At 43.6% G+C, this 13,518-nt stretch overlaps 1 protein-coding gene across 1 annotated transcript; it reads left to right on the top strand.

The window, feature by feature from the left end:
* Positions 1-10,725: 10,725 nt before the first annotated feature.
* Positions 10,726-13,518, top strand: hps6 (HPS6 biogenesis of lysosomal organelles complex 2 subunit 3; the record flags this gene model as incomplete). Its single annotated transcript, XM_079229529.1, has 1 exon — positions 10,726-13,518. The coding sequence occupies one exon, from the start codon at positions 10,726-10,728 to the stop codon at positions 13,516-13,518; it is 2,793 nt and encodes a 930-aa protein (XP_079085655.1).

Consider the following 13,518-nt stretch of genomic DNA (forward strand, 5'->3'; position numbering starts at 1 on the left):
CCAATGATGTCATCAAATATCTGTGCATGTAAACATGGTAAATTACTTTGTACAGTATCATGTCAGATTTAGACATCTGCCACATACTTTGAAAAAACATCACGTCATTGTTTAAAGTGTTTAATCTTTGTGTGCAAGCATATCTGTATGTGCATTCACTGTGTTTGTAACTGCATGTGTGTGACTCCGGCGGCTTAATCACAGCATCTGTTGCTGTCATTCCTCTTGGATATAAACATCATCAATCACTAGAGGGAGTGACATTATTTATTACGGCCCTATTTGTTGCGTTATTGAAAATACGTTATCATCGTACAACCAAATCAAGTGCAACGTGCCATGAAAGTAAGCTCTCTGCCTAATGATCGCGTCATTAAAAAAAAACTGATAATAAACCAATTTCAATTAAGTGAAGACCTTTACAAGGAGAGGTGTATGATTTATGACAATATGATGAATGTGTCTGTAAGATTAAAGATTAAAGTCTCAGATTGATGAAATAACGGGGTTGTTTTTAGAAGCCACGCATTGCTGTGTGTTGTCTCTCGAGCCATCTTTTAGTTATCTAACACACTAGCTGAGTCATAGTCGCAGCTCGATGGAGATTTAGAAAGTGGTGGAGGGTAGAGGAGGTCAAAACCGGAGAGGACTACTTCCTGCATCCTCGACAGGGAGGAGAGAACAAGTGGTGTTTGAGACTTTTACATTTCCTGCGCAGGGAAAATATTGGCAAATATATTAACAATAATCAATGTGTCATTGTAATCACTGTTTCGTTTAAATTATTCGTTAATAATAGAGTTGACTGTTAAATTACCCTTTATATATATATATATATATATATATATATATATATATATATATATATATATATATATATATATATATATATATAATTGCATCTGAAAGCTGTTTCCCAGCTGCCAACAAAATTAAAAGAAGAAGTTTGTTTGGTCAGAGATTGTCTTTGTTAGGTCAGTTAGTTTATGTTAAGTTAACGTAGTTTGAGATAAATTCTGGTTAGTTGACCTCTTTTTAATGGGCCCAAAACTTTATTACATATTTAGTCAATTATTGTTATTCTGATTTGGGAGAGTACACTGATGCCCATTGGTAGCCTCGTCACACCCGATTGACTCACCATAGTTGGCTACTCTTGTTGTGTTGTGTTTTTGTAGCAGCTACCAAGTCAAACCAGGCAATGTGCAGCTTCTGATTCTGTTCACTTTAAAATTAGATTTTATTTAAATGTAACTGCCAGCAATTGCATTGCATTACAGATAGTTGCTATTGTTTGTTTGTTTTTTACACTTCTTATTCTTTTTTTCCAAGTGGGAAATAACATAGCCCGACATCCATAATATCTCCAACTGGAAAGTACAACACAGGGGATGAGGTTAACATTTTTTCCCACACATTTGCTCATTACAGTTTGAATAATATGACATGAAAAAAACAGCAATGTCAGGAATTGGACAATGAACAATCAACCTGCAATCAAACTGTATTTGTAGAGCACCTTTCATAGCTGCAGTTGAAAGTGCTTCACAGATGACTGACAAGCCAAAAATAAGAACAAGTTTGGGCCGTAAAAACAGAGTGGAAAAAATATATTATAATCAACAATTTAAGACCAATGCAATAGACTACAGACAATAAACGGATATCATGTAATACAAAAGAATTGAAAGCTATAATAACATTAGTAGTAAAACAACATAAAACAAAGACCTAGATAAACAAAATAACTATAAAATGATACAACTCAACTATGATTGAAATGTTGTAGAATACTGATATATTTAAATGATTTGTCTTCGTGAAAAGTAGAGAAGGTGAATTGGTGAATATGTACTTCCTTTTGGAATGGCATAGTATGTTTATGTTACACCAGTGCAGTGCACTTGAGTAAAGGTTGTAATATCCTTCTGCAAAGAAACGCTTTAATGAAAGTTGTATGTTAAGGTTTTAAATGGTTTAATATGGGAGAAACTGTAATTTCCCAGGTGCCCAAACTAAAGTTTTTCATCACGCTTTGTATTCACTTTGAGTTCCTCCCGTCTGTAGCTTCTTGGCGAGAAACAGAAATTGTGAAGTGTTTGTGTGTGTATCTGTGTGCATGTGCACACACCTCTATCTGCTGGCCCTCCATGTGTGCATGCTGCTTGTTTGCCATATGCCAGCGGCTCTTTGGAACAGAGGCACCATTATCCATTCATCAGGCCTGCAGCATCAGTATCTGCTGCTTTCCCTGATCTACAGCCTAATTCACACCTCAAACACCTGCTCTCCTCCCTCTTAAAACCAAAACCATAAATCTAATCTTGCACTGTTGTTGAGTCCCACTGGTCAACATGTTCCTGTTTTTAAAAGCAAGTCATAAGTAGCTAGCCATCTGGACACAAGCTGGGGTCTGATCAGCACCGGCTGGGTCACCTAGCGGAGGGTGTATGATGGTAAAAGACTTGAAACATCCAAAGATTAACATCACTGAAGATGTGTCCAGAGGCATTAGTAGTTGTATTATAAAGTTGCTTTTAAAAGTAAAAGTTTAGATACGATGCACTAATCCACTGAAAGCCAGACAGAAGAGTTTTTAATGGTCTTTGAAAGGGAACTGAACCTGCAATAGACAACTGCCAGTTTAAAAGTTGGGCATTTAGCGCATTTTGTTTTCTTATGTTGAAGCTTAAATTGGATCAAAAGCAGTAGTTACAGTGGTAGACAGTTGAGAGAAAAAGAGGGCTTCATAAACAACAGCTACATTAAGAGAAACCACCACAAGTCTTCACCGTGTCTTACACTTTCATTTTCTCCTGCCCTTCCTCGTTTACGTCACATCTTTTATGGGGGCAGAGTTGTAGGTCTTAGGTATCGATTGTATGCCGAGGACTAATGGGCATGACAAAAGCAGCGTGGGGAGACAGAGAGGAGAAGGAGGGGGAAATAAGAGGCAAAAGGGATAAAGTAGGGTTACCATTTTGAAAAAAGCAAATATATAAACCAGAGTGAAAACTTGAGTGGAGATAGTTGGAACAACTCTGTGACCACATAGTCAGTACTTCACACCCCACGGCCACCTTGTTTGTTTCAGTACTGATGAAGCAATAATTTAACGCCTCACTTTTTCTACAAAAAAACATTGGTCTAAAAGAAAATACAAGTGTGGTGAAGAACAAAACACATCTGACCAGGTCTTTCATGGCAACTTAATCTGTGATCTGCATTCGGGAATCTGCAGGTCTTAAAGTCTTAAATGGCACTGAAATCAGTGTCCTCACAAAAAAGACTTTAGAATGTATTAAAGTCTTACCTTTTTATTTACAAAGGTCTTGAATATATTCTCTTGTCTATCATTGCAGTAATATTAGTTCGGAAACATAAAGAAACATCTTAATCCTTGTGTCTGCATTGATTTATGATATTAGTGACACAACATTAGGAGAAACAGGAACTTACATTTGCTGCTACTACTATTACAAAGTCTTAAACATTTTCAAGTTTAGTAAATGTTGTACCTAACTGATTATATAACAATTGCAAATATAATGTTAATATTTATGACATTCATATATGGACCTTAATTAATTAAATATATATGAATTAGTTAAATGAAATAAGTATCAGTCGTACCATTATTATATATATAGGAATATCATTTAATTTATTTATCTATTTAGTAAATAATTCTGCTGGTTTTCCTCCATACATTTTTCACACTTCTGCCTAAAGCTCCTCGGGCTAAAAGTTCATAAAATAAGTAGAGCGGCAGACAAACACACTGAGACAGGCAGCAGGGGAAAGAAGTCGGACATTGATCCAGGTCCGAGAGTCCGTGGCGTCCTTTTCTCTCGGAGCAGAACTGCAACACAAATGAGTCTCAAGATAGCTGCTTTCCTCATCCTCTGATCGTTCTTACCTCCTCCCTCGACCTCTACCTGATCGGGCCGCTCCTGGCTCCTGCTGCCCACAGGAAATCATTACACCCAAAGCGAAACTCTCTCCTAATCTCCTGTCCCCTAAGCTCAACCTTCTACCAATTAGGTGGTGTTCTGGCTGATTGCTAGCCATCGAATGTCTGAAGTCATTACTCTTTACTCCAAGGTGTTTAATGACAAAATACTACACAGCCTGCATATAGTCATGTGATGTGACTATGAATACTGGTGTCATTGGGTTTTGTTGACAGGTGAAAAGTTTTTTTCAAATGCTGGAGGGACGTTTGTGGCTCACAATGTCTCTGATAATGCCATGTGAATGTGTGGCAATATAGAACTTCCTGCCATATGGCCTATGGTTAGCTCATAATGAATGTGGAGTGCAATGTTGGATGCCTACCCAGGGACCCAATTTATCAAGCAAAGGCCAACAGTGTCAATGCCATTTCCTCGTGGGATGCAGCCACACAGCGAGTGACTCAATGAAGCTGTAATGTGCAAGGTGTAGCCATAGGTATTCGTATTCCCTGCAGTATCCACGCGTGGGAGAGCTAAGGTCAAATACATGGGACAGGCATGGACAGGGCTGCAGGGAGGATAATGCAAGATGGCAGGTCTCCTATCACTGGAAAAATACGGGTTTCTCTTTGTGTAATATGGTGTGAATATGTCCTGGTTTTGTATTGGAGTAATTTCAGTACTGACGCTAAAGGTGAGTGTATGTTGGTGTGTACAAATGAGCCTCAATATTGTCTTTTCTTCAGAGCTACAGTATGGCAATGGGCATTTATATTGTCACTCCCTTAAATGTGAAGATCCTGCTCTGGTGCATTCAGCTTAATTTTAACATCTAAAAATAATGAATCGCAGCTGAAAGCTGAGCATTCCATTAAGAGCATGATACGAATGATTAACGGGTAATTTGAGAAGGGTCAGTTTGATAGCATACATGCTTCCCATGGTCAACCACGTAACCAGTAAGTATATTTCATCAGCATTCCAGTCTTGTTGTTATTTTTAAATCATTCCTTGACTTTATAAGTGCTGCCAAGCCACCCACCTTCATCATATCATGAAATGTGAATGTCAAATTACACCCGAAAAGGAACATTTATTTGTTTGTTTTTTTCGTCGTCTTATCCGTCCGTCTGAGGGATGAATATGAGCCCAACAAAAGTACACAGCACCAGCTCCACTGGCAGCTATTCCTTGAGCCCACATTGGCCAAGCGAATGCCTCTCTCTGAGCCAAATTCAAAGACGAAGCAGACACCAGATGTTTGAGCGGTCAGACGAAGGAGCCAGTATGACACAAATCCTTCTAGCATGATGATAAGCAACTGGACTGGAAGCGACCCCCTGCCTGTTCTCCAATTGTTCACACCCCTGCTGGTCAAAGGGAAGATTGGGGGGCTGTCACTCATAGATGGCTGAAGTGTGATTACCTTTTTTAGGATGCCTTCACGCATTGTCAGAGGGGCACAGGTGGATAATTATTGCGAAACATGTTCAAAGGAGAAATTTGATTTGTAAACTTCACAGAACAACTCACTTGAAGCTGGTGCTAAAGGACACTCCAGCAGGGTGGGTGTTTTTTGCCTCCTTGTTTTTTATCAGAGATCGAGTTACTAGTGGACAGATTGATGGAGGTTAACAACGTTCATCTTTTTTTCTCTCTTTCAAATAATCTTTGATATAAGTTGGGGCTTTCTTTAACCCATAAATGCTTCTGTTTCTGGTCTAATCCTTCTTTTCAACAAGGTTGTTGCAGTCTTAAACCATTCACTTCACTAATAATATAAAGCTAACAGAAAGCTTGCCAGGTTTACCAGGTAACCACCTGCTTCATTTTCATGTTCAGTCTGATCTGTCGGAAGCTGGCATTTATAATCAGCTGTCTCCAGTATAATGTTTGCTTGGTGGATCCGGCAGAACGCGTTGCCATATGCAGACGTCTTACAGCTGAATATACCGTTCAGTTAAAGAGAGGGAGGGGAAAAGAAAGGAGGCCGGCATGCTTGTGTGTAGGAAACAGACATTGTTGTTAATGCATTTCTATCTGAGACAACGTTACTACCACCTATAAAAGATTACAGGCAGTAGCTGGAAGCACACAAAGACGTTTCATGATGTTATGATGACATGACAAGACATTAGAATTTAACAGCTCATCGTCTGAAGTCCTCAAAATACACAGGTTCATCCAGGTTTCACTGCTTCTCTTTTCACGCAAGTGGGACAAACTCAAGAGGAAACCACCAGCAACATGCTCAACACATGCACACACAGCACTTGAGTTTAAAGGGTCTGATCATGCTGAGATGCTGTCAAATTCACCTCGGAATGCAGCTGCCAAGGTGGAGGACTTTTAAGTGACAGCATCAAGGTTTTGTGGTTACAGAACCAGTTAAATTAGGCCAATGCTGTGGAGAGGATGCTCCGCATGATCAAAGGCTACATTGATACCGGTTTGACTGTTCCATGTTGCTCAGGGGAGGCAGATGTTTTCAGAGACAAAAAAGGAGAAATTGCATCGGAGAGTTTAGCAATTATATCTGATCCTGGGACAGAGAGATGGAAGCAGAAAGCGAGACAAGCAGAAGCTGAAGCTGAAAGAGAAAGAAAGAGACAGCATAAATACCAGAGGTGGAGGGAACCCTTGATTTATTTCAAGGCTGATTAATGAAGAGGCAGTGAGGTGAAATGCATAGGAAATCAAGGAGGAAGCGATGGCTCAATCCGGTCCTTTGATCTTTTGCTCCAGCGAGACTTTGTACACTCAAAACTACAGAAGGCACAGTGACTCACACCTGTTTCCTCAGCTGTAAAACACAAAGAAGATGGACTTGGGTTAATAGCTAATGCTATTTGTGCTCCGAGTCGGGGTTTGGATCATTGAGATAAGAGCCAGTGCTAAATGCAGGGAGACATCCGATTGTATCTGTTAGAAGTGACCGCGCTGCAGACATTTCAGCACTGACTTCCAATTTGAGGAACAACAGAAGTTTCATTTAAATTATTTTACTACTATTGGGATATCCTCAATACAACTTTTCGCTTTCCATCAACTTTTTTCATTATAACAAAAGAACCAATGGCTGTTAACATCTCACCAGCTTGTTGTAGCTCAGTCATCTTGGCCAAAGAGTTAGTCATAACTCATATATCTACAAGTCTGTCGTCTTCCTAATGAACCGTAAGCCTCCCTCTCCTCGCATCATCTCTCCTCTCTGAACGACCAACAGTCTACCATGAATTGACACTCTTTGTGCTCGTACAAATTACTGTAGCAGTCAATATTCCAGAGACACTGCTGATATATAATCTCACTGAAAACTAGTCATAGTTTAAAGGACTCTGTGGGAAATGAAGCTCTGGAGAGAAAATCATTTCTAAAGAGCAGTGTGGCTATTACATTTTCTGATTGTTTTTAAGCAAACACTCTTCTCTCTTTTGCTTTCTGTTTTCTGTCTAGCACCAACATACTGAACATCTGATAATTTATTAAGTTTGAAATTGATGCCGCTTAAAGAGAACTTAATATAAAGATCATACGTTTTGATGGGCCGTGATGAAATCATTAAAATAAATGAAAGATGTCAGCAATAATGGGCAAAGTTCTTGATTGTCTCCATCTTTCCTCCATTCCTCCACTTCAGTATACATATAAAATACATGTGTGAGATGGAAGAAACAATGGACAACTTCACCTCCCACAATGCTACGCTGTATGTCAGCACAGAGGAGAGTCAATGAAAGACCCTTGAAGCTCAAGACAACATGCTCCAGTGAATTGACTTACAGAAGCAAAGGGAGATATGGTGAGCGAGTGGCTGCACACATGACAGCTTTACAAAAATGAGAGCAAACTGACAGTAATATCTGCCTGCTCTCACGGGAGACAAGAGGCTGACAGGCAGCTATAACTTTCATACAGTGAAGTGGCATCTCACTCAAGCCCCAAACAGGCTGACTAATATCTTTCTTTTCTCACACGCGCAAACATTTCTTTTCTATAAACTCTGCTCAGATTAAAATCATTCTTTCCTGAGGGGACGCAAAGCTGACAGCCTACCCATCTTCTTTACCTCGAGCAGCAACATTTGCAGAAATTGGTTTTCTTTTCTACACCATATAACTCAAAAAGGAAATCTCCTCTGCCTCCAACACCCTCTGGTCTCCAGACAAGCATTTTAGCTTCCTGTCCACACGCACAGCAGATTAAACACACTCTCTAATAGAGGGTGTTTTCTGTCCAAAGCAAGCCTGTCTGGAGGCGGCCGGGCTTGAATCTACTGTTTGGAATACATACTGCATGCATATACTTTATCAGCTATGACACAGAGACATAATAGGACATAAATACATGGACACATGCACCAATATGAATGGGTGGCATGCATGCCTTGAAGTGCTTTCTGGCACAATAATACAGACAGTCCATACATTAATATATGAGAGCTGAAAGCAAGAAAAGCACCAGCTTTGACAGAGCAACCTCAAGAAACAGCATTCATGTTATTGTTCAGCTAGTTAGGTCAGACAAAGTTTAAAAGAACTAGCAAGTAAAAAACACATTTCACACATTTCCTCGCTTTTTCCCAGGGCAATGACCTACTTTCAGCTGGAGAATACAAACCTGAAGAAAAGGTGCTGCTTTTACAACCGGAAAATAATGAATTAAAATCATTAGACTGTGAAAATGTATGTTTTCACATCCCTCATAAACTACTCAAGGCACTTCAGTCCACAGCCAGATGTCAATTCTACTGGAAAGAAGAAGGTAAAACAGGAACCATAAATGTCACGAGAGTTAATGGAGAGGTTTGTGTGATGCTGGCTCTATAGCCATGATATATTCATTGAAAAACACAGTGAGTGTTGTCTGTGATGCTTAAGACTACTATCTAATGCATTTGTGCTCTTAGTGTCACAGAGAAAAGAAGAAATGATGAAGAACAACATCCTCCATATATAACTCTACTTATGTAGATATTTCAACTCATAATCCTTTGTAGACACCCACGTGCAGCGAGTGAAAAGCAATACTGCCACCTCCTGGCCACAAAGTCAAATTACACTAACAAACCGGACACCAGCAAAATAATTAAAGTATTTCCTTAAATTTAGAAGATTTTTTTTTTTCTTTTTGCATTTGTTAAAGTTTAAAAGAAAAACATTTGACCGGAATGTGTTAACAAAGGTCTTGCGCCAGGGATAATCATGTGACAGGAAGACGGAGACAGTTGAACTTTCACCATTATTTGATTATGTTATTGGTAACACAAGCTTGTCTGCTAATTTATGTAATATCATTAAATACAAGCAGCATGTCCTTTACTTGATATTGCTCCCAGACAAGCACAGACTAGCACAATCGGACATATGTGGAAATATATTGACCACCTTCTCCGATTTGTTTGAGTTAGCCTTTACATGCAGCCAAGAGTAAATAATAATCATATCTAACATATATATATATATATATTCCCAACTGGTGTACGCCACTGTCAGCCAAATGACAGATTCCTTTGTGATTTCAATGTCAGTGTGGGCTGATTTGAAAGTTGTCAGCTTGAAAGCTGCCACAAAAGTTTGTGAACGGGGCAATATCCAGGATTTAGAACATTAATAAAGCAGCAAACAACTATTTGATAAGGAAGTATATAGTGGAGTAATGTCTACCTGAGCACCCCATAAAGTCTCTCTGTGTGTGTGTGTGTGTGTGTGTGTGTGTGTGTGTGTGTGTGTGTGTGTGTGTGTGTGTGTGTGTGTGTGTGTGTGTGTGTGTGTGTGTGTGTGTGTGTGTGTGTGTGTTGTTATCCCAGCCTGTATGACCCTCCTGTATCCCCTCAAGTAAACATGATTAGCTCTGTCAGCACTTTTGCTTTTGTTATTTTCCCTTTAAAGTCTAAACCGTTTTTTGACTTCTGCATGTTAAGTTCGATGGCCCCTGCAAAGCCCACCAGGATGTCCTTCACAGACTCATGTAAGCCTCCCCAGCATCAACACATCTGTGGTGTGAAGCAGGATGGCTCTTATTACTGAAGCTGATTTCAATTTCAGTTTCTCAGGTTGACATCAGTCCCGCTGAATTTGGTTAAAAAAACATTCACACATACACAAATATTCATGGCCTCTTGCCAAAATGAAGAAGTAGGTACAGGAACAGTTCCTCAGTTTCATTCAGTGAAGATGGATTCATGCCTGGAGATAAAACAGTTTTTTACACTACGATTAAAACAACTAATTTGGATGGATGGATGTGTGGCTACTTTTATTCCCAAGATAATGTAAAACACTATTTCTATTTCCAACGCAAAGATTTTGAGATGTGTAACTGAGTTGAGGAGCAGCTGGCCCGCGTGCAGCAGCAGTTGCTCTTCTCTCCGCCTCGAAACAATCTTTGTCCCCTTTTATGCAAATCGTCATCGGTACCCGGACGTTAACAACCCCGTGACGTGAGGGGGAGTGCTAGCATAGCATCGGAATGAGTAAAGTGCCTTCCTCGATTTGGACCTAAAACTTGTTCCGCGGTTACTGTCAGCGGTCTCGCCTTGCCCGGTCTCGCCCTGTCGCGTACCGACATGGAGTCACCGGGACTACCGGGGTCGCCGGCTGTCGGCGGACGGACGTCAACAGCGGGCTGAAGCCTCTGCTCGGACATAACGGGATGCCTCTCGGTTAGTCTCCCCGGAGCCCGTGGTCGGATTTATGTGTCACGCGAGCTAGCAGGCTAGTTCACAGGCTGTTATTCACAAGCTGCATCGGGCTGAAAACGGGAAGTTATGGCGCGGCTGGTGTTGGAGCAACTGTCCGATTTCGGGGACTTTACCGGCGGTAAGGAGACCATTAAACTGACTAGTAACGAGCACACGAGCAGCCTGTCAAACGTCCGTCTGAGCCCAGAAGGACGTCACGTCCATGTCATCCTCCGCGAGCCTCGAGTCGGTCTCGTGACTCTGGACAAGTATGAAAGACCCCATCTTGTCCAGAACCAGAAGAAGCTGGATTTGCGGTCGACACGAGCCGTGCCCATCGTGGACGTTTTGTATTTGGACCACCGCGACAGCAGCAGAGACACGGCGGCCGTGGCGGTGGTTTATGAGAATGGAAAAGCGGAGTTTTGGAGATTCCAGGAGTGTAAAGCAGGCTGGCATCTCCTGCAGACTTCAGATCTGTGCAACAGCCCCCGAGCGAGAGTGGTGTCAGTCTGCGCCTGGTCCAATCTGCTCATCTGGTGTGAGGAGAGGCCGCCCTCGGAGAGCACCCCTGCCCTCAGCTCCACCAGGAATAAGTTGAGATACTGTGTTTGCAGACGTGACTTCGAGGTTGAGGAAGGGGCTGTGAGCCTGGGAGGGGTGAAAATCGCCCTCCACAACAATCCTATATTCACCTTGGTCAGCTCTGGTGAATTTGTCCATCTTCTTCCTGATTTGAAAGGCAAGCCGCCAATGAGCGTCTCCAAATGTTTTCTCTCCTGGTCCCCTCGCCACGATTCCTTCACAGTCGGCACCACATGTAAAAGCACTCCCCTCAAAAAGCTTTCGGCTCAGGAGTCTGACTTAAAGCGGTTGCTGACGGACTGTTTGGGATATTTATCAACTCTTGAACCGCCTGAGATCTACGACTTCTCTCCTACGACCAGCGGAGGCCTGCTGCTGCTGCTCAGCACCGGCTGGGTGTGTCTTCTGCAGGACGATGGGATGCTGCGGCAGGTATACAAACTGGCAGACGACTGCTTGGTGACGCGTGGCACTCACACCAGCCTCTGCATGTACCAGGACGTCATAGCGGTGCTGATCGGGCAAACCCTGCATCTGATAGACGTGAACTGTGGCAGAGAGCTGGAAAAGATCACGCTGAAGAACAAGGGGTTGTTGTATGTAAATCGGGCTGAAAGATGTGCGCCTCACCTGCTTTCAGAAACCGGCCTTTTTGTGGTGGTGAACAGGGAGACCGACTCCAGAGATTGCGGCACTAAGCGGAAGCTGTCCGGTCTCAGTGCAGTGGAGAGCATTCATCCAGAAGCCCTCCTGGTAGAGGCCGTCTTCGAGGAGGCCTGTAAATACTACCAGCAGAGGAGCCTGAGCAACACCCAGCTCACTGTGGACACGCTGAAGAAAGGAGGTAGGTTCCAGGCTCCCATCTCTTTAGCATCCATCCTCGGGAACTACCTCAGCACAGGGCTGAGGCAGAAGGAAGCGGAGCCGTCCCAGAATGGAGGAGGCGGATGTACAGCAGGACAAGACAAGCTCATGGTCTCTTTGGAGTCTGAGCTCAAGGCTCTGGTCTCTCTGGAGGAGGTGAAGGGGATTTTAGTGAGGGGGAATACCAAAGAGGTGGAGGCGGTGTGCGAGAGTCTCGTTGAGAAAGAAGTAGCCAGGCTGCTCTCGGTTTCAGAGCTGGATAGAGAGGCTCTGCTTTACCTCAACTCCCTCTTCAGCATCTTCCCCTGCCAGTTTTGGAGAGCAGCGCAGGCCGCCCTTCAGCTACACTACAACGGGGACGACTCTCTGTCCAGCAGGGCTTCCCCAGATATGTGGAAAACTGTCCTCAGCCCTGCGACGACACCCACCACCCCAACCGGCCTCCCTTTGACAAACGGTGGGCCGAAACACAATCATAGCCTCAAAGGTGATCACAGCACCAACGGTAAAGCCAAGCACACAAGCTCCACTTCCCCAGCTGCCCTGCCCGTGTTTGAGCTCCTCTGCCACTCGGTTTTCTCCTTCCAGCCCAGCTTGCTGCCCAGGTTCCTTGAGCTCGCCCAGCAGCAGCAGGGCTCAGCCGGCCTGGGCCTCAGCCTGGCTTCTTCCTCTTGGGGCTACTCCGGCGGCAGGGGAGGGGAGGGCGGGGAGAACAATGTGCCGCTCTACAAACGAGCCCTGTGCGTCCTGTCCAGCCTGACCCCGGACCGAGATGGATGCCAGGACTTGGAGGTGGAGCTGCTGCTGGTCAGTGGGCGGCCCAATGCCATCCTGCAGGCGTTAAGGATCCTCATGGCCAAGCAGCAGTGGGAGTGGGTCACCCAGGTGGCCCAGAAGTTCTGCAAACAGAGTCCGCTGCTCAACAAAGAGATTTTCACCACTCTGCTGTTCGAGGTGATTCAGCACAGAGACCTGGACCCCTATTTGGACCTGCTGTGGGCGCTGTGCCCAGAGGACCTCACGGTCACCACCATTCTCAACTTAGTGCTGAAAAACCTCCCCTCCCCTAACACCACCCCCTCCTCCTCCTTCTCTATGTCCACTAAAACCTCCACATCCCCGGCTCCCTTTGCAGACTCCCACAGCAGCCAGTTGACCATCGGGCTGCTGAAACCTCTGCTGAGAAAAGTCCTTCAGAGGGAGACCAAGCCCAGCCAGCGCTATGCAGACATCCTGCAGTCCCCATCTTTCCCCCCTCCTGCACCTCCTCGCCAGCCTGCAGAGCAGCCCAGGTCTGTCTCAGGGACTAGCACAGACTCCTCTTTTGGCATCATCGCCCCGGCTTATCTTGTAGAAACACCCGACCAGCAGTCGTCCACACACACAACTGTCCCAAGAGCCAGGGTGGCAGTACCCGCTAACCCGGTCTAA

This window comes from Taurulus bubalis (genome assembly GCF_910589615.1).
Source record: "Taurulus bubalis genome assembly, chromosome: 14".
NCBI lineage: Eukaryota > Metazoa > Chordata > Actinopteri > Perciformes > Cottidae > Taurulus > Taurulus bubalis.